The 21,577-nt window shown below is 40.9% G+C and overlaps 2 protein-coding genes across 8 annotated transcripts in view; one reads left to right on the forward strand and one right to left on the reverse strand.

Annotated features, from left to right (window-relative positions):
• LOC124231491 (quinone oxidoreductase-like protein 1) overlaps nt 1-14,680 on the reverse strand; it is a 31,432-nt gene extending 16,752 nt beyond the window's left edge. For 3 of the 7 annotated variants that reach the window (XM_046648298.1, XM_046648302.1, XM_046648301.1), the window contains exons 1-4: nt 14,548-14,680; nt 6,444-6,515; nt 4,424-4,501; nt 2,455-2,527 (exon numbers count right to left, since the gene is read on the reverse strand). In XM_046648298.1, the coding sequence (XP_046504254.1) occupies nt 2,455-2,527; nt 4,424-4,501; nt 6,444-6,515; nt 14,548-14,646 (322 nt within the window). In that variant the 5' untranslated portion in view covers nt 14,647-14,680. The remainder of the gene's footprint in view (nt 1-2,454; nt 2,528-4,423; nt 4,502-6,443; nt 6,516-14,547) is intronic. The other 4 variants (XM_046648303.1, XM_046648299.1, XM_046648304.1 and 1 more) reach the window with 2 other exon arrangements.
• A 692-nt stretch (nt 14,681-15,372) lies between these two features.
• The window catches only part of ITSN1 (intersectin 1), a 203,270-nt gene continuing 197,065 nt past the window's right edge, over nt 15,373-21,577 (forward strand). The window contains exon 1 of the mRNA XM_046648063.1: nt 15,373-15,575. The gene's annotated coding sequence lies outside the window, so the exon portion shown is untranslated. The remainder of the gene's footprint in view (nt 15,576-21,577) is intronic.

The following is a 21,577-nucleotide window of genomic DNA, read 5'->3' on the forward strand; positions in this document are numbered from 1 at the left end:
ACGAGGAAGCTGAGGTGAAGCAGTGAGGCACGGTGGAAGCCTGAGATCTCAAGTGGCCTCTCTGGCTGGCTCTGTCAGCAAAACGGCCCCAGCACTCACCTGATGGTACTCAGCAAGTAACTCTAAATCTAACACGCCTCCTTTTGAGTCCTCCTTTTACAGTCTGCTGCTTCTCGGGATCCCTCCTGGGCCATCATCCCCCAATATTTTTGGCTTCTGATCCATTCTGCTGCGGCTCCTCGTCCTCCTGGAATCACCCTGATCCCTTTTTTTGGCTTCCTTCACACTCCTTTTAAATGGCCCTCGAATAGTGGCTATGCTTAGGTCTCTCCTTCATTCCTACTCTCTCTCTCGGTGAGCTCATCAACTCCCTGATTTCAAATACAACCTACTTACTGACAGTGTTCAAATGTACACATTTCCAGCACAGATCTCTCACCTCTGAGCTTAAACTCACAAGACTGCTTACTAGATATCTCCAGTGAGATGTCACTTAGGTACCTTGAACTCAACAAGTATAAACCTAAACTCACTATCTTCCTCCAAATCGGATCCTCTTCTGTTACCAATGGGTGGCAATACCTTACCCAGAATCCTGAAAATCTCTTCCGGCTCTTACCTGTTTTTTAATGCCCCTGTTCCGGTCAACTGTTAAGTCCTGCTGACTTGACTTCCTCAGTATTTCTTGAAAACATTCCCCTTTTCCACCCCTGCCACTGCTGTCCAGGTTCTGGACTTCGGTGTCTCCTGCCTCTTGGTCTACAACCCAACCAGTCTGATCTACCTCAATACTACCCTTCACATGGCCCCACTCTACTAATAATCTCCCTAAAACCCAGTCTGACACGCGAGGTTCATTACGGCTGGGGCCCTTGCCTAACCTCCTGCCTCATTTTTTGGGGGAAGGTATCAGTGTTCAAATCACCATTAAAATATTTTGTTCAATATCTCTTATTCTGCTATATTTGAAGGAGAATTTTCTTGACAAAATGTTTCTCTGCTGCCGAGTTTCTTGCCTCTGACTCCTGCCCAGAACTTTATTTTGCTCCAGCAGCACAAAACTCTGTAATTGTCACATCTATCACATTACGACTTGCTTCTCTGTCTTTGCTCATGATATCCTCTCTGCTGAGTGTGATTCTCTTCCTGCCGGCCACTTACCGCCTGGCTAACTTACTCCAAGGAGCCTTTTCCTGTTTCTTCTGGCGGGGCTGCACACCTCTCCTCAGAGCTTTCCTAATCTGCTCATACGTGTGTGTCTGTCTCTCCCCTAGACTGTGAACTCTTTGAGAGCAGGCACCCTGTCTTATTTATCTTCATATCCCAATCACTCAGCAAGTGCTCATTAAATACGAAATGAATGAATGAATGAATGAATGATGGATCATCTTCTGGATATTATAATTCTTATTTTATTTTCCCACATTCTGAGCAGAAGAAAAGAGAGGGAATGAAATTATGATTTAGCTATGACAGAAGATTACATTGAGAAAGACTATGTATATTACAGATTAAAATCACAAGTAAAATTCAAATAGTCTAACCCACACGGCACACTCATTCATTCATTCACATACACAGAAAGTGCAACCATATACCGACTGATCACGAACCACCTATTAGCAATGTCTATGAACAGTAGGTCTATTTAGAAACAAATTATTTCAAATACTTAGGCTTCCTGTCCTGCATGTTAACACCACATTCTACTAAATAAAACTTAGAAAAAAATTTTATTTAAGGCAATCACAAAATCTTATTGGTTATTTCTCCTCAAAACACATTTTTGAACGAGCAAACTGCTTAAGTTTTATATGCTCAATTTTAGGCAAACTTCAAAAATTTAATGTGAATGTAGTTACTGATTAGTATACAAATTTTGGCCCGAAGCCAACTTACAGAAGTAATTTATCCTGGTTTGTAAACATCATAAAAAGGACAACATTGGTCATCTTATTTAATATGATTACTCATGAATTTAAAGACAATCCCTAAATATTTACTAAACTGTAATAAGCTCTTCAATTATAAAAGCCAATTAAGTTCTATTTTTCTTTTTAATGAAAAAAGGAAACATTTCTGTATAATTAAATTTTATATTTAAAGAAGTATGTATAATTTTATGTGACAGTAAATAAATTAGCTACCATTTAATTTCTTTTTTTTTTTTTTTAGGAAGATTAGCCCTGAGCTAACTACTGCCAATCCTCCTCTTTTTGCTGAGGAGGACTGGCCCTGAGCTAACATCCATGACCATCTTCCTCTACTTTATACATGGGATGCCTATCACAGTCTGGCTTTTTGCCAAGCGGTGCCATGTCCGCACCTGGGATCCAAACCCGCGAACCCCGGGACTCTGAGAAGTGGAATGTGCGCACTTAACCAATGCACCACCGGCCCCCATTTAATTTCTTTTACCTTAGAAAATATAGATATTTATATCTGTAAACTTACCATCTAACACAATTCCAGCAACTTCTCTCCCAACAGGAAAGAAATCCTTCTCCATCTTCATTTCTGCTAGAAGCTAAATCATGACAAAGGCTGTTTATTGTCAAGAACAAATCCTGGTCTCTTCTGATGTATGAGGAAAGCAAGAGCAAAAATAAAACTACAGAAAAAGCAGATATGATTCAATTTTTGGAATGAAGACAAAGCAAATAACTTCACAAAACAGGTTTCTCTATAGAGTAGGAAACCAAGAGTTTGCTGAGGAATTAGCTGATATGTAGGACACAGGTATGAGTAGTAGTATTCAAATCACCATTAACACACTTTAACATATTTACTCTGCCTGGTATGAAGGGAAATGACAGGCCAAACACTTCTTGGTCAGCTCAACACTTTAGGGGTGGGGAAGAGTCCGGAGAGGACAGAAAGGTGCTCCAGTCCCACAGCTTTGAAATCTTTGGCGTTGCTCACAAGTCTTGGTTTAGGTAGCAGGTGATTGATATACACAGGGAAACTGCCATATATTTTCAGAGTGGAGTTTCTTTTATTAAAGGATAAATTATGTATTTTTAAGAGATTAGTCTTTTGTTAGATTCTGACCAACTTAAATACTGGACTTTTAAAGTGAGAGAGTGTGCATACATAAGCCTGTAGTTTAAGTTCCTGCCACTTATACTTTTATTATAATACTTGAGAGGCTGAACATATTTGTAGGTATACTAGTATTTTAGGAACAGGAAGTAAAAAGAAATTGAAATAATTCTCTTGTATACTTCCTTTATTTTTCAATTTTTTTATCTCCTGTATATACTTGATCGATAGAAAAGACTCTTTTTCAATGTGGTCCATTATGCTTCTCCTAAGATGCTCATAGGACGTTCTTATGGAAATACTGGACGTTTTACAGTATTTCTTTTATGCACACTTTTATGGAGCGATAATCATGGTTATAGCAATTCCATCCTGCCTCCTTCACTTACTGTAAGCATTGTCTTGCATTACTATGCAGTTTTCATAAGCATTATGTTTAACAACTGTGCAATATTTCATTAAATTGATTTTACTATAATTTACCATTTCCTATATGGAGGTAATTTCTTAGACTTGGATTTTAGTGCATTTTTTGTAGTTTTAAGAAGAACACCCTGGAAGGGCTGAACACAGAACTCTGCCGACAAGAAGGAGTACCGGCGCTCCTGGTGAAAGAGGTTCAGGGCATCTCAGGGACTCACTTCTCTAGTCACACTCACATTACAGAGTTCCCCAACGGAAGCCTAGAACCTTGTTTTGTAATTTTTCTAAACGTGATTTTATGGCAGAAAACTTTTAGAGCCCTAGAAATTATGGTGAATTATAATGCAATAAGTAAAGGTCCAATGAAACTATGGTATTAATCTTTAAAAAACTGAGTAAATGGACCTGCTCTATTTATCATGGCACATTTAACCATACTTCATATACATGTGAAGACTTCCCACGTACTTCATGGCCAATAATGGAAGATTACTGTGCGGTGGTGTGTGGTTGGGGATATGGTTGTATGAGCGAGAGAGACAGAGAAATGACAAGAAGAATATGAGCTCTAACTAAAGACATTAACTAGAAATATCTATCGAGTAGTTAATAAAGTAGTTGGTTAGGTTTCTAGTTTCTATTTTTACTATATTTATAAAGGTAACTTCTTCCTTGACTACAGGCCTTAGTAAGTATAAATTCTCAATCTTTCACAATGTAGAGTTTATAAAATATTTTCACATAGTAATATAAAATATGACTTCAATTAGACTAGTAATTTACCTTAATGTAGAAATACAGAAATTTACATTAAATTTTTTCCCTAGCTTTTCTATTTTTCTAAGGATGTTAATAATTTCTTGGCACTCAGAAGTCAATTATCATTATAATATATTTGTACAATAAATATACTACGAAACTCTCGTCTGACTTTTGGCCAAAATAAAAGCACCAATACCTTTGTATTTATCTGGCTCAGAGCACAAGCTTTAACTTGAAGTTTCACATAGTAATCCTCCGTAGCAGGAAGATTTTCCTAGAACCAAATGATAAAATAATTACACATTCCTTTGAGAACATGCCTTTATGTTGTGAAAAATTTCATACGTAATTGAACAAAATTGAACATATCCCAAATCTTACAGCTAACTTAATCGAAAAAGCTACAAGTAATTATCCAATAATATACAATCAAAGAAGAATAAAGGGGGGGTCGGCCCAGTGGCGCAGTAGTTAAGTTCGCACGTTCCGCTTCTGTGGCCCGGGGTTCGCAAGTTCGCATCCCCGGTGTGGATATGGCACTGCTTGGCAAGCCATGCTGTGGCAGGTGTCCCACATATAAAGTAGAGGAAGATGGGCACAGATGTTAGCTCAGGGCCAGTATTCCTCAGAAAAAGAGGAGGATTGGCAGCTGATGTTAGGTCAGGGCTAATCTTCCTCAAAGAAAAAAAAAAAGAATAAAGGGAATTTTGGGGCAAAGTTTTTAAAAAGCCTTAGGGTACATATTTTGAAAATGTACTCAGATATTGACGTGGATATATGTGCAGACAATAAACTTAGGATGACAAGGTATAGCAGCAAATACTGAGCTTTATTTCAATCTAAATAATCTCAAAGCAATGAACCTTCACACTTACTAGGATATCCTTATACACATTTTACTGATTTTGGAATGTTCTTAATGCTAAAAATAAAGTTCTTTAGTGTCACTTGTTTATGTCTTATTTAACAATACCTTATTTAACATCTGTCTTGGACATTTCAGCAAGCCTCACGAGATTCTGGGGTCAAAATACAAACTTAATAAAATTTAATTCCATATAACTATTCCATATAACTTCATAATTCTCCTCCTATTCCATATAACTTCAAAGGCAAAGAATATTCTACATTCAGGCACTCGATGTCACTCAGCCATATTATTAAATATCATATCACCTTCCCCAAATAACCATATCCTGGCACCAATAATTAAAATACTCTCCTCAACTCCTGATACATCCAAAATTTGGAACCAAAAGCTGGCTAAAAATAGTTACTTACCTAGCCCCTCCTATGGCCTATCAAAGGGATCACTGTGTTTTATTTGACATGAACACAATATTCTGGGAGTATCTCTTTTAAATCTCAGATTTGATAATATTTGGTGACATCATGAAGATATTCAATAATAGAGACAAATTTGTGGATTTCACTCCTGATGGTGTGGCCCTGGAGACAGGTTCTTCCCGAAAGGCAATCAAACCTCATCCTGACCCAACGGTAGAAGCCAGTCTGTCTGAGACTGAGACTCCTGACCTAGGCGATTTTGGAGTCAGTAAAAGATAACAGAGAAACTGGACCGTGTTCATGATCCAGAAGTTCTTAGGACGACCATGAAATACTTACAGCACTTAGTTTTCGTCCCTAAATTTATAGTTAAATGATTTTGGCCTACCACAAACCTTTCAAGCAATTACCAATATCTGAAAATTCTGCTATCTCTTCTTAAAGTTGTCAAAAACTAGAGATCATTTAAAGCTTAGTGAATGAGGTAACTTGGTAAAGCTCAGCAATTAGTGTGGAAAACAATGCTTCTCCACCTCTATCATTTCACAATATGAGAGAAAGTATTTTCTGAAATATGGCCACAATCTAAAAACTCACTTTACTGTGGTATTCAGAATAAGTTGGTTAATTTTGCAACATGTAAGACTAACGATAAAGTTGTTCTCTTTTCCTAATCTCTTTCAAACTTTCACCCCAAAGGAACTAAAACTCTTTTGTGGCAAGTCTTTTACAAATTTAGTTACACTACAACACAGACCAGCATTTTCACATGAAAATTAAGGGAAAGTAATTTGAAGAGTTTCATTTCAGTAACTTTCGCTCATTTAGTTCCGCTTAAAATGACTTATAATAGGTCATTTAAAACTGGGTCCACTACATACAGAAATATACTATCTTGTTTCATTTAATAATTAAACAATTTTTCTCACCCTTTCTTGAAATACAAATGTTATTTCCTCATTTGTAGAACTCTGTTGAAAATATAAGCCTTTCATAGTCACCTAAAAAAAACAAACAAACATGAAATAAACCAATAAAATGTCTTCCAGACCAAATGAAAGCAAAAATTGAAAAATAGTGCTGGCAAAGGATAAAATGACAACCATAAACGTAGTCTTCAAATAAATAAATTTACATAATAGTTCTTGAAAGTGATCAAATAAGATAATATGCAACAATCTCTGGGTACCTGTCTTACTGAGAATGAGTTTACAGTTCAACCTTTCACTGCACAGGTGAGCGTGTGCTTAATTTCACTTTGCTTTCAATAAAAATTATTAGATGTACTTGAGAAAAAAAACTTAATGAAGGCCAGAGAAGGTCAGTTTTATTTACCAAGGTGTCATTTAAAGGGCTTTCAAACTCTTTAAAAAAAAGACCATTATAACGGAAAAAGTGGGCAGTCAAGACACTCATTGAAATTGTGCCCCTAATTCTTCTATATTAGTCTACAAACCATTTAAAAGACATATTTAAACCCATATTCTGTGGAATTCTTGAAGCATCTCTAAGGATTCCACAGTTGTTTCTTTAATTTTCATAGTAATTGTATAGAACGACTATTTTTTAAAGTAAATTTTGTAGAATAAAATACACACAGAAAAGTACACAGATCCTAAGCATATTAGCTTGCTAAATTTTACGAAATTAATGTGCTCATGTCACAGCAGGAAACACAACATTCCTAGAACTCCAGAGGCTCCCTCATTCTCCTTCTAGTTACTGCCTCCCCCTCCTAAGGATGCTCAGTACCCTGAGTTTCAACAGCCCACGTTAGTTTTGCCTGTTTTTGACTTTATATAAATGAAATTATTCTCCTTTATGTTTGGTTCCTTTCTCTCAATATCATGTTTGTGAGTTTCACCCGTGTTGTTGCCTGTAGTTGTAGTTTACTCATTCTCATTGCTAGATAGTAGTCCATCATATGAATAAATTACTATTTATCCCTTTCACCATAGACAGACATTGATTGTTTCCAGTTTGGGGCTTCTACAAATTATCTTGCTAAAAGAACATTCTTATACATACTTTTTGGTGAAAGTACTGTTATTGAATTTACTTTATGGAGGAGGAAACTGAGTCTTACAGAGGTTCAGGCACATGCCTAGTGTCTCATAGCACCAGCTGGGCCAGAGCTGGGGCAAACTATGTGCTACCAATGCCAAAGTCATTTCTCTTAACCATTATATTCAATGGTCTTCTATTGAGCTGTTAACATTAGATATATCACTTAAAACTAGAATCCTAAATCCTTTAGTGTAGTTCTGATAATTATTAAGTACTTGTTGATAGAACTGGCTACATGATTTGCAGGGCTTACTGCAAAAGGAAAATGTGGGGAACTTTGTCCAGAAATTAGTAAAATTTTAAGATGGTGATAGCAGAGCATTAAACCAAGTATGGGTCCCTTCTGAGCACGAGGTCCAGTGTGACTGCACAGCTCCCACACCCATGAAGCCAGCCCTGCACGTTAAATCTAGTGTGTCTAATGGGATCCATATAAAGGGTTTTTACTGAGTTAGTTTAGCAATGGTTGCTGCTTTCTAGAATGTGATAATCAGATGCTGAAACTAAGAGAAATGAATACGCGTTCAAGACATACACAGAAATTACATATGTAGCACGTATCAACAAAGTATATAAAAACAGGGTGAGCTAGGTGAGGTGATTAAATTAATTCGAACCCTTTGGTTACAGAAGCTCTTTGTGTGTGTGTGTGTGCGTCCATGTCCAGCAAATAAAGCTCAGGTCCTACTCCCTGTCTCAAATCACCCCAAGACACTCAACCCACCCCATCTGTTTCATGCTCCTAGATTTCATCACATCCTACCAAACAAAACCTTGCTGTATTCGCTTACTAACTAGTGGGTCTTCCCAGCTATTGTTTGGGAGAATCAATATCCATTATTATTAACTGAATCAATCTCTGCTCCTACTCAGTCAGTAGCTCTGAAAGTTGCCTTTTCAAGACATGGAACATTGACATAGCAACACCTTGATTTCACAGCATCTCTCTTTGTAATCCTGGAAGCCACTGTTTTCTCTGCTTGATGCATCTTTTTCTTTTTTGAGGAAGATCAGCCCCGAGCTAACTACTGCCAATCCTCCTCTTTTTGCTGAGGAAGACTGGCCCTGAGCTAACATCCATGACCATCTTCCTCTACTTTATATATGGGACACCTACCACGGCATGGCTTTCGCCAAGCGGTGCCATGTCCACACCCGGGATCCGAACCAGCGAACCCAGGGCCGCCGAGAAGCAGAACGTGTGAACTTAACCGCCGGCCACTGGGCTGGCCCCCCATGCATCTTAAAACATATGGCGTGTCTCCCAGATCAGCGGTTACAAGGACTTTATACTACATGCACCCCAATTTCAAGATAACTGCTTGTTTGTACCCCTAGGGTGCCCTAAAGCAAATATTATATACGATAAAAATGCCAATATTTTTTATCAGATCATCCTAAATAGCTTCTCCAAATTTTAGGTTAAAATTGGCCTGGCTAGTAGAAAAAAAGTAATGTTTAGTTGATCCAATAAAGAACCATGTAGGAACAAAAATATCCTCAAAATTACAAAGTGAAGAGAGAACAGTTTTTACAAAAGTGTCCAGAAGAAAATTGAGGAAATATATTTGTTTTGCAAACCAAAAAAAGGAATTCTGAGTTCTTAACACTAAGAAAATGGTAGAATGAATGGTATTCAAGGCCCACATAGTTTCTTAGGCACTGGTCCAGATTAAATGGAACACTTAGTCCATCATTTAATAAAATTTTTATTGAATGTAAAGATTTTGCATACAGGAAATAAAATAACATCTTATAAAATAAAAATATAAATTAAAATATATAGCTTATCATGCCATTTCAAAGAGTGAATGTCATGTAACTTCAAAATTATGTTCTACGGTAAACTTTCCTTTATCAAAAAGTGTTACATAAAACTTTTAAATGAAAATAAACTGTTTAAAAATGTAGGCTGATAGCCTATGAAAAGCATAAAGATTTTCTATTTTCTCAGCTATATCAGATTTTAAATATATTTGACATAAGTGCACAAATTGAGGATTATATGTGTGATACTTTAAATTTTCATAATGGCCACACGTTAAACCTATTAAAAAACCTGAAGAAACAAAAATTAAGACATCTATTTGAAACAATTTTTGGTACAAACCAGAAAGAGGACTTTGCATAAATTAAACACTTGACTATAAATACGCTTCAAGAAAGTAGTTAATAAAAGTACTGATCTTTTAAGGAATTTCTAAAAAAATCAATGGGAAGAAATTTAACATGGTTTCATCTTAGTTATAACAGCAACATGAACTCCACTTGCTTTTTTCCTGCTATACTTAATCCCCCAAGCAGCTCATCCATTAATAATTGTAAATAAAACCTCTACAGCTCATTCTTTATCTACATTTTCAGACCAAAACTGTTCTGAGTACCAGACCAACCTCAAATTCAACAGACATAAAACTGGACTCATCTTTCCCTCAAACAAGATTTTGCTGTAACAATCTTCAGTCAGCAAGACTATCTTAGGGGCTGGCCCAGTGGTGCAGCGGTTAAGTCTACTCACTCCGTTTCAGTGGCCCAGGGTTTGCTGGTTCGGATCCCGGGTGCGGACCTATGCACCACTTGTCAAACTATGCTGTCACTGGTGGGCATCCCATATATACAGGAAGATGGGCACAGATGTTAGCTCAGGGCCAGTCTTCCTCAGCAAAAAGAGGAGGATTGGCAGTAGATGTTAGCTCAGGGCTAGTCTTCCTCAAAAAAAAAAACGACTATCTTAGAGTCTGTCATAATTCCTTCCTCTGTAGTAAGTTATTGACCACAAAGCTTCCTTTTCCTTCATGATGTCCTGGCTCATCTGCTCAGTTTTTGGTTTTGATGGGTGTTTGCATAAGTGATGTGGTAAGGCTGCAATGCCTCAGGCCCGGGCTGTGGCCACAGGCTGCTGAACGGCTTCATCTCTTTCCCTCATCCGATTCACCTGTTACTCCATGGCCAACTTAATTTCTGAAAGTCTAAACTCTTCTATGTTCAATTTTCTATTATTCCCCAACACAAACTTTATAATACCGTGGCCACTTCGGATTCAGTTATAGTGTTTCTGACCCACCTTCATTTTTTTTTTCAAAGATTGGCACCTGAGCTAACAACTGTTGCCAATCTTTTTTTTTCTCCCCAAATCCCCTAGTACATAGTTGTATATTTTAGTTGTGGGTCCTTCTAGTTGTGGCATGCGGGATGCTGCCTCAGCGTTGCCTGATGAGCGGTGCCATGTCCGCGCCCGGGATCCGAACCAGTGAAACCCTGGGCCGCCGAAGCGGAGCACGTGAACTTAACCACTTGGCCACGGGGCTGGCCCCCAACATTCATTATTTTAAGGAAAGCAAAGATATATTGTCAAGCAGTGAGGGTACAGAATACCCGATGAAGTCAACTCTGAAATCAGGCCCCAGATGCTCATCATCGTGCTGAGACTAGTGCACAGCACTCTCATACTAGCTGGCTGGACTGTAAGGGGTAAATCTTCAGTTATGTCGAAGAGGTGACTTAATATTAAGTTTTAACAATGCTTTTACTCATCTGTGAGACTTTTCACACATATCCACACATCAGAGAAAGAAGTATGTGAACCCACATGCCCAAATATTTGGTTAAAAAACATAGCATAATCAAAGTACCTAGCCAGAGCTTTGGTTCAAATACCATACTTTGCAGATTGTAGAGAATGGTAGTGCTAGCTAGATAGGCCAGTTCTGCTTCTTAAAGAGGGAGGTGAATATATGGTCCTAACAACTGGAGGACATCTCCACGTTGTGCAGGCAACGGTCTCTAGAAATCTCTGTTCTCTAAGGACACTTTGCATACACAATGAGTACACAGTTGTTTTGCTGCATACAACTGCACTTGCTGCATACAACTCCTGCCACCAGATGGGCACAGGAGACACAGTGATAGTGGCTCACACTTGGCTAAACCCTGGAAAGCATTTCTAGCTAATAACATGTGTTGTGAGAACTTTTTATTTTCACTTTTTAGGTATCTAATCTAAAACTTAGGAAAATGCATGAAGTTGCATGGTCCCCATCACTAGAAGGATTGAAACAGAGGCTGCATACACACTTACAGTGGCTTCCTAAAGGGGATTCGAGCATTAGGTGAAGGGGACGAGGGATGTGATGACCACACTAAAGCCTCTTCTAATTATGACAATCTAGATTTCTAAGAGCAATATCACGATATACTCAATTAAATTTATACAAGTGTGGCATAATCTTTACATCTCACGCAAACTGAGATCTAAAGATTGGTGAAGAATTAGGAAGGGAAAATTTTTCTTTTTGATATATGCTTTCAACAAGCAAAGAAAGAAGGCATTTGCTTGGAAATATCAAATTGTTGCCTATCTGTGCAACAAGTGGTCTCCAACATGTGTCTATCTAGAACAATGGCTGCTCCCAACAATGACCTCTTTTGAATTTCAAAAGAATTTTTGATTAACTCTCCTATCTCCAAGAGAGATTAACTTTTACTATTTGTTGATTTACAAATGAGTTTCCACTTAAGAGTTCTTATTGGAGGCACTCGGATGCCAGCACCTCGGGAGTGGGTAGTGGGTAGGTTGGGGAAGTGGGATGGTCACTATTTCAAAGATTGGAAATCTTTGGTCCAGTTACTATCCAATGCTGGGCCATTTAATATGGTAAGAATCAGAACAATAGAAACTTAACTCTCATTTCCATTTCTGAATTAGCATCACAGTTTCCCATATTGTACTACTGGGGAACAATGGAGCCAATGGTATGATGAATGACTGCCTTCCCTTTGTGCTGGCTTAATTATGTGACACTGGGACAACGCAGGTGGTGATGAGGGAGATAAGCAATTGAGGGATCCTCCCTAAATCTCTACCACACTCTCTCCTCTCCAAATGACTTAACTGATCTTTTCCACCAACTAACATTATTGCAGTTTGTAAATGCTTATTTAATTTTCCAATTCACTACAGGATCTTAAAGAAACTATTTCTTGCTTCAGATGCAAAATAGGAATTGTAATTTGGATGAAATATTTACTAATAAATTCACAATCAAGAGAATTCACAAGATGTATCATTTATTACAATGTATAAAATAGAAGAAAATTATTTTGCAAGACACCATGTTTTAGCATGTGTGGATAAGTGTATTTTTTGCTCTTCTACTCATAAAACTCTCCTTAGCTCAATGTACGACTGTTCATTGGGTCTAGAAAAATCATAAAGTTGTCTTTGAAGTATTCTATGCGGAGTTCACAGGAGCAAGAAAATATTCATTTTTAAGAATTAAAAAAAGATTTCACAACCAACAAAACCAAAAAACACCGTGATTTCATAGTGAAACATTTTAAGAATTCCCAAGCTTTCCCACCCTCCTTCTTCAGAGGGGTACACAAACGAAGCAAGACACATTACCACCCAAGGTACGGTACTGGTCTAGAGGCCCAAATGTCTCGAGGTTTTGAACACTCTTCTTCAATCCAGAACTTTAATTCTGAATGCACAGCACAGAGTGTTGTAAAACTACCAAAACATTCCACTGCAAAATGACAGGCAACTTGACCTTGTACGGGGAGCTGTGTTTCAAACTGAACATTTCATCCCCTGCTATAAGCTGGAGCAGAGGCATCAATGAGGTGCAATAATGATCATGCACTTCAGTGGATGATGAATAGGAATTAGAAGTCATAACTGACCCCAGCGGGAATCCTGGCTCTCCTACTTATTCATTGCGTGACTTTGGGCTACTTAATTTTAACCTTATGGGCCTTAGATTTCATATCTACAAAACAGAGATAATAATAGCAGTTACATCAAAGGGTTGCTGTAAGGTTTAAATAATACATGCAAAGCATTCAGTATGACACCTGACACAGGATACGGGTTCAACAAATGTTGGCTATTTTTCCTATTATTTCTGTAAATTGGGCAGAGACCCTCTAACACAGTTGTAAAGTCCATGTCACAGAGCAGCAAAGGGCTTGGGCGGGTGCAACCTCAGCTTTAGCACCTTTTAATTGTCATTGGCGCTGTCCAACGACAGTAGCCACTAGCCACAGGTGGCTCAGGAGAACTGTGTCTAGTCAGAATTGACATGAGCTGTAAGCGTAAAATACACATCAGATTTCGAAGACAATATAAAAAAAAAGAATGTATAATATCTCAATTTTAAATATTTGCTTATGTGTTGATGTGATAATATTTTGGATATACTGGGTGAAATGAAGCATATTATTAAAATTAATTTCACGTATTTCTTTTCACGTTTTTTATTGTGGCTACCGGAAAACTCAGAATTACCTAAGTGGCTCGCATTGTATTTGTATTGCACAGAGCTGAGGTGGAACCCTGTCACTCATAACGTGGGCTAGCAGCACCTGGGAGCTTGTTAGAAATACAGATTCTCAGGCCCCGGTGCAGACCTGGACAATCAGCATCCGCACCGCAACCTGCTTCTAGGGTGATTCTACGCCCTGCTCCAGAGTTCTGCTGTTTAGCTTAACGAAGAGGGCAAATCTGGTCCTGGAGTCACATAAACGCGAACACCCTTTCTTTAAGTAATTACTCACCTAAAAAGGAAAGTGAAGGAGGAGGTGGCAGAGAAGGGATAAAGGAGCAAGAAAAAGGAAACTCAAACTACAGGAACAAAAAGAAGCGGGGTGGGGGGAGCGGATCCAAGCTGGGAGATGCAGTGCAAGGGAACCTCCAGCCTTTCGCCTCCATAAATGTGGAGTGAGATGAAAACTGAGACAAAACCTACAATCCAAACCCGTAAGGACCAGGAAATCGTCAGTCAAACCGCCTTACCCGCCCCTCAGCGGCCTTGGCCGAACGAGGCCTCGGCCCGAGCGGGTCTGAGGCTGGGGTGCGATGCGAACCACCATCCGCCCCAAGGCTGGATGGTGTCGCGGGACATCTCTCGAGTTTTAGCCAAATCCTTGTTTCCCAAGACACACCACGCGTTTCCCCTGGCTCACCTGCCTCCGACCGGCCCCAACGGCCTGCGCCTTCGCCACCGCCACCTTCGAGTCCTTTCGCAGAGAGCCCGCCCCCTCTGGCCCAGGCGCTGCTCCCATTGGTCAGGCCGCTCGTCACTCCTGGACTCCCCGAGACTGTAGAGAACGCCATAGCAACCGCACTCGGAACTACATCTCCCGGCATGCTCTGCTCGGAGGAGACGCGAAGCTCCGCACCAAGAGCGACCAATAAATGGGCGAAGTTGTAGTCGCCGATGGGTTTCGTTTTATGCAAATTTCAGCGAAAGACCACACCCTTCCTTCTTCCAACGTATCTCCTTACCACCTTCCTCGGACTGTGACCCGCCTCCCTTTTCACGTCCACATTGTTCTCTCCTTTAAAACCTTCTGTAAATAAGTTAGTTGAATGCATCCTAACTAGTGCCTCGCATGGCAAAGGACAGGGGCACTGAAATCGTGCAACAAAATCTCCATAAGCCCGGTCACGGAAATGCCTGAATAGAAGCCCCTGGTTACGCTTTCTGGGAAGGGGGCGGGGAGGAAGGAGATTCCCACTCCCGCCCCCTTTGAGCTTGCTGATTGGTTTATTCGGCTGTCACTCCTTCCTCTTCCATTTTGATAGACTCCTCCTCCTTTGGGTCCCCGTGGTGGGCGGGGCCAGCGGTAGGGGCGGAGAGGAGGTGCGGGCCCCTCCTTCTGATTGGCAGACTGTTTGTCCCCACCCACCTGTGGGCGGAGATGGAGGCGTGGATGGGGGCGGGGGAGGCAGCCGAGGGAGATGAGGAGATAGGCGGGAGCGAGGGAGGGAGAGAAGGAGGTAGAGAAGAGCGGAGGAGACGGGAGGGAGCGCAGCTTGGTTGCTCCGTAGTACGGCGGCTCGCGAGGGAGAATCCCGAGCGGGCTCCGGGACGCAGGGAGAGGCGGGCGGGGATGGTGTGCAGGGCTGCGGCTCCTGCGTCCCTCCCCGCGGCGAGTGAGCTGCACTGATTCGTCCCCCGGGCGGCAGCGCGGATCCGCCTGGAGATGAGGTGAGGAGCGGGCTGAACGGCGCGGGCCTGGACCCGGGAGGCGGCGGGGGCGGGGGTCGGCGCAGGGGTCGGCGCGATGGCCGCCCGGGGCGCCGGTCCCGCGGCCCGGCGCGCATCTCTCGGGCCGCCCTTCACCCTTTGCCGCGCGCCCGGGAGGCGCGGCACCGGCCGCCCCTGCGCCTCGTCCTTCCCCATCCTCCCGGGGGCGGCCGGCTGGTCGGAGCCGGGAGGCCGGGGCGCCTCGGCGGCCGAGGGGGTGGCGGTCGCGGGACGGGCTTCGGGTTGAATGGGCGCCCGCAGCCTGGCCGGCCGAGCGGGGTCCCTCCTTCCCGAGGGGGACGTGGGGGCGGTCGGTCCTTCCAGGGCTGACCTGGCTGCCCTCGGCCGCCTGAGCGCGGCGGGCCGGCCAAGCCTCGCCTCCCCGCCAGCCTCTCGGGGATCCGGAGCTCGCGGGGAGCGGCATCGCGCCGCCCGCCTCTCCCCCCGGCCTCGAGTCCCGGCTCATCCCTTTTTCTGTCTCGTGTGCCTGCAAAATCCCTGTCAGTGAAGGGCAGTCAATGCCATTTGGCCCTAAGTCGTCCTGCCCGGGCTGCCTCTGATGGTATTTAACAGAAAGCGGCTCTCCTTTCAGTGGGAGCGCGTCCCCGGGGTCTGCCGCTGCTCCTTCCCTTCTTTACGCGCAGACACGGTTTGATGGTGTGGACCGAAGGCACAATTGCGGTCTCTTCTTGTTTGCACGAGGAAATGTAATCAGAATCCCCAGGAAAAGGAAACCAACGAGGAATGGGTTGTACCTTTCTCTCCTACTTGTTTGCCTTCGGATTAGAAAACAAGTTCGTGGATTACGTAGCCTATGGGCATCTTTTGTTGTGATTCAGACTAAGCTTTGCTTTTGAAGAAATAGATTAGCAGCTTCTCTGTCGAGTTGGAGGCTGTGGAGATTTTTGATACCCTCTTAATATGAAAGTTTCCTTTAGAACTTTGCCATCATCAATGCTATTCCGAAGGCAGCACCAGCCTGAAATTTTAAATATATGCAGACTCGGGACAGATGCGTTTCTTTGTGCTTGTCTGCTGGCATCCTACTCTTGCTGTTTCCGTGGTCAAGACGTAGAAATAATAAAAACAAAACAAGTACAATAAAAAGTATAGATAATAAAAACAACTGCCATACAAACAGATGCATCTGGAAAATATCAATTCTGTCAGCTGGGAGGCAGCTTTACTAATCCCTTTGAAAGGATGAAGAACAGGCTCAGAGAGCTCATGGATTACGTAGTGGACAGGGTCTGAGGGCAGGATCTGGGGCCATGGACCCAGCAAGGCCAGCTGGTTTGTTAGTGCTACCCCTAACCTCTGAAACAGGAGCAATGTATTTGTTAGGATACCTTTATTTTTAGATGACTTAAGGTGCGGAAGCTTAAACACCCCTCAAAGTTATGAAATCTTCCTCTCTCTCAGAACAAAATACTATGTTTCTGTTTTAATTTTTTTAATAGTTTACTTGAAACATTTATGTTATTTTGATGGGAGTTTCCTTATAACTAAAAATATGTATGTATATTTAACAGTGAATTCTTTCCATAGGAGGTTTGTAAAGAACCCAGAAAGTTTTAGGTAAGCTAAATTGAGAAATGAGGGACACTAATTTAATGATGGCGTTAAAACTATTTAAAACTCCTGTAAGTAGCTCCAGTAAGGAGAGTTTCTGATAGAAAGTTTAAAAGCAAAAAAAGATATTTCTTTATCTAAGAATGTATCTATTAGGATCACTAGGCACATGGTACCTTTACAAAACTCTCATTATTATTCTGCCTGAGTAAGAGAGGAAATGAACAAATTTTTGATGTACTTTGGAACTCTGTGGATTGTTCAGATACTAAGCATTGTGAAATAGGGCATAAAATGAGTGGTAGCAAGTCAGTTCCGTGAAATGTTTGTCCTCAGCAGTTTTTTTCCCCGCTGTTGACTAGCAATTTCTTTTTATTAATGCTTATCTCTAATATTGGTAGTAGAATTCTGCTTAGGTTCTTGTCCCCAAATGCCTAGAATGAGGCAAACTCAGATTTCCTATAAGAGGTTAAGGAGGAGGAGGTGCTGGTAAATTCCTCTCCTCTGACTCATCTTTTTCATTTGCTAGATTTGTGAATTATAGAGAATTAATTACGTGAGGTTTATATTACTCAGTTCAGATTGCCCTGCCGTAGAGCTGAAAGACCATTCCTTTCTGAATGGCTCCAGTTACAGGTGGGTTTCTCAAAATCTGGACCTCAGGTCACTTACATCAGCATTAACTGAGGTTCTTGTTAAAAGTAGAGGTTTTTGTCGCCTCACCTCAGAATCAGCCTCCTGGAGGTAGGGCCCTGGAATCAGGATCTCCATCAAGTTCTCCAGGAGTTTCTCCTGCACAGTAAAGTTGGAGAACCACTGATATTGTGCTTGCTTCTCACTTGGCATCTCCTAAGACCGTCTCCTGAAGAGGAAAGCAAGTTTTTCAAGTGACAGAGCAAGTTTTATACCTTAGGCTGCTAATAAAAAACTGACGATGACCTTCACCTATAATAGACGTTTTAGAGGAGCGGAAACTTGGGTTCATCCTTGGATCCCCAGTGCCTAGAATAGTGCCTGGAGAACTCCATGAGCTAGTGGAGTGAACTACATGGCAGTGAGGCCACATTTATAAACACTTACTTGTAAAATTAATCTTATCACTTAATAGTCACTGATTTTATAAATTAGGAGTTGAAAGTACCATACCCCCAGTCATTTCTGTAAGTTTGGTTGGCTCTGAAATGGAGCATAGAACGCTCAAGGTGATAAGCTGGAAAGAAGGCTCCCAGTAAGATGTTTGCTTCGAGACTCAAAATGTAAATGTGAGTAGCAGTGTTGTGGTAAATTACTATGCTATTGCTGTATCAAAATACCATTTTATAAGCTATGAGAAGCCCAACATAATGCTACAAATACTGATTTCCAAAAAATATAGAAAGTAGAAAATTGGTATGTTTTCCAATTTCTTTCTTTCTTTTTTGTGAGGAAGATGGTCCCTGAGCTAACATCTGTGCCAGTCTTCCCCTACTTTGTATGTGGGATGCTGCCACAGCATGGCTGGATGAGCGGTGCTAGGTCTGTGCCCGGGATCTGAACCTGTGAACCCTGGGCTGCTGAAGCGGAACGTGCAAACTTAACCACTACACCACGAGGCCGGCCCCCAATTTTAATTTTCATAGTAATAAAATATGACCTCCACTCCCTTCTTTCAGAGTCCAGCATAGGGCCCCATAAATAACAACTTCTATTCTCTGGTTGAGGGTGCTGGATGATTAAGAGCACAAACTCCAGAGGATGTTGGGTTTGACCACACATAGTTTGTGACTTTAGTCACCCAGCAACCTCCCAGTGCCTCAGGTTAAATACTTCTAAGTGTTTGTATAAGTTCTTGAGATGTGTTCATTTAATAAATGGTAGTATGATGATGATAAAGAATTGGGGTACATAAAAATATGTAAAACTTGGAGCTGGCCCCGTGGCCGAGTGGTTAAGTTCTCACCGTCCACTTTGGTGGCCCAGGGTTTCCACGGTTCTGATCCTGGGCGCTGACATGGCACTGCTCATCAAGCCATGCTGAGGTGGCACCTCACATATCACAACTAGAAGGACCCACAACTAAAAATATACAACTATGTGCCAGGGGGCTTTGGGGAGAAAAAGGAAAAATAAAATCTTAAAAAAATATATATATATATTTGTTATATATAAAACTCAAGTGTCCATTTAATTTTTATGCCACTACACTTAATGGTAGTAAGTAGAATTCCATTGCTTAAAAAAGAAATCTCTTGCTAATTTCTTGATACTACATATGTATAATTTTTTAATTGGATAACCAGACTAAAGATGAAAAGTATTGAATAAGCCATCAAATATTATGTAAATGTAAATTTTTTCTAAGTAAAGATAAATCTTGCCATCACTTTCAACTTAATTGTATTATTTCAGAACCAAACTGGTAATCAGTTTATGATAATCAGCTATTATCCCTACGTATTTTACAGAATTACATGTTTATGGTAGAAAAATTGAAATACAGAAAAGTAAAAAGAAAACTATAGAATACTCATAAATCTACTACCTGAGTACATATCTCTCCAAACCATGTTTTTGTGTGCATGTGGCTATTCATGTACAATTTTTGGTAATAAATATGGGATCCTGCTATATATATGATTGTTCTGTAGCATGCCTTTTTTTTGCTTAACATCTTATCATGAGTCTTTCCATGTCTATATTGTCAGTTATAATAGTTTAGTAACTGAATACTGTTCCATTTTATGGATCTGTGGTAATTTAACCAGTTTATTTTTATTGGTTTGTTTCTTTCTCCCCCCACCGTTATCAATAATTCTGCAATGACCATCCTCTTCCATACTTCTCTGTATATACTTGTGAGATTTTCTTTCTTTAGGGTAATTTTCTAGAAGTGGAATTGTAGGATCAAAGTACATGCTAAATTTTAAGGTTTTGATACATATTTTCAATTTGTCACTTAGAAAGACTGTAGCAATTTCTACTTTGAGCATGGTGTGTGAGAGTTCCATTTCCCTCCCCCTCCCTTTTTTGGAATGATTTCACTAGTGACAAACGTAGTGAATTATTTTTGTTGTTAGGAAGAAGAATGGGATGTTAATGTAACCTGTTTAGTAGTGTGATATGGAAAGTCAGAAAATTCATCCACCGGTAAAAATGAGAGCTAACGTTTATCAAGTCCCTTTGCAGCATTTTATAAGCATTAACTCACTCACTCTTCACAAAACTCTAAGTTTTTGGATGAATATGCCTTGGAAGCTGAGGTACCAGCAGTTAAGTGACTTAGAGAACCAGCAAGTGGCTGAGCAGATTTGTAACTAGAGGCCAAATCTCTTAGCCACACCGCTGGACTGCGTATTTCTTAGACATGTTTTGTTGGCATTGGGGTACGGTTCACATTCCTGATTTCTGTTTCGGACTAACCTAGAGGTTCCCTGATGTGTGTTAATTTGCAAATTAGGTGGGGGCACAATTTGAATCCTTCTTACTGAGAAGTTAATCACATAAGTTAGCTCACAAATAAGCCTGGTCTGCTGTCTGGGGTTCATCTCTCAAAGCAGCTTGTGAGCCTTTACTCTGTAGTGGTTTTCCTGAAGTGCCCCTGCATGGAAAACAGGCGTCGAGTCGTGGAGAAGATTAGTGCAGTTTGAAAAGGCAGTTCACTGTGGTGTGCACTTGCCTTGGAAACAGAAGACTACACACAGAAGTGTGATTAGGGAGACAGCCGGGAGTCTGTCCGACCATTTCCATGTTGGCTATTTTGGAGATTTGAAGTGGCCTGTGGAAGTGCTCTCCAGGACTGCCAGTGCCTCAGTGGAGAGGGATGTCACGGATCCATTGGGAAATCATTAAAAAAACCTATTATTAATAAATGTGATGGTGGAATATCATTAAAGTTTTGTTGCTAATGTTTGTAGCCGTCTCACAAAGTGAACTTCAAGCAGCTTAATCTATTTGAATTCATCAGTGCTCTTTCAACCATTTTCCTGGTAGAATTAATGATAGGTAGTTTACCTTACTGAGCTATTTTGCCCAGAGAGAGCGTTGGTGAAATTATATTGGCTTCAGCTCTCTGGCCTGAGTTTGTGCTGCCTAGGGAGCGAGGTGGCACTGCCATGGCTCAATTTTAAGCTGGTCACCGAAACCACTTGTCATTGTGTGGTGTGGGGCTCCACCGAGGCCATCTGGGAGTGTAGGAGTACCTTTCACTCTTCACTGAGCGGTAGAGCTGGCCGTGGAACTGAGGGATGTGACAAAGTTTTGGATTCAGCTGAATTTGAATGTGAAAATAACAAGGGCATAGCAGTTGGTCAAAGTTTTTTTTTATCCTTGGTGGTTAAAATTAAACATCCTCTCCTTAATACAAGAGGGCAGTGCTTTTGATCCTCTGTTGCTGTGGTGAGCATGTTGACTTG

Source organism: Equus quagga, chromosome 21, assembly GCF_021613505.1.
Source record: "Equus quagga isolate Etosha38 chromosome 21, UCLA_HA_Equagga_1.0, whole genome shotgun sequence".
Classification (NCBI taxonomy): domain Eukaryota; kingdom Metazoa; phylum Chordata; class Mammalia; order Perissodactyla; family Equidae; genus Equus; species Equus quagga.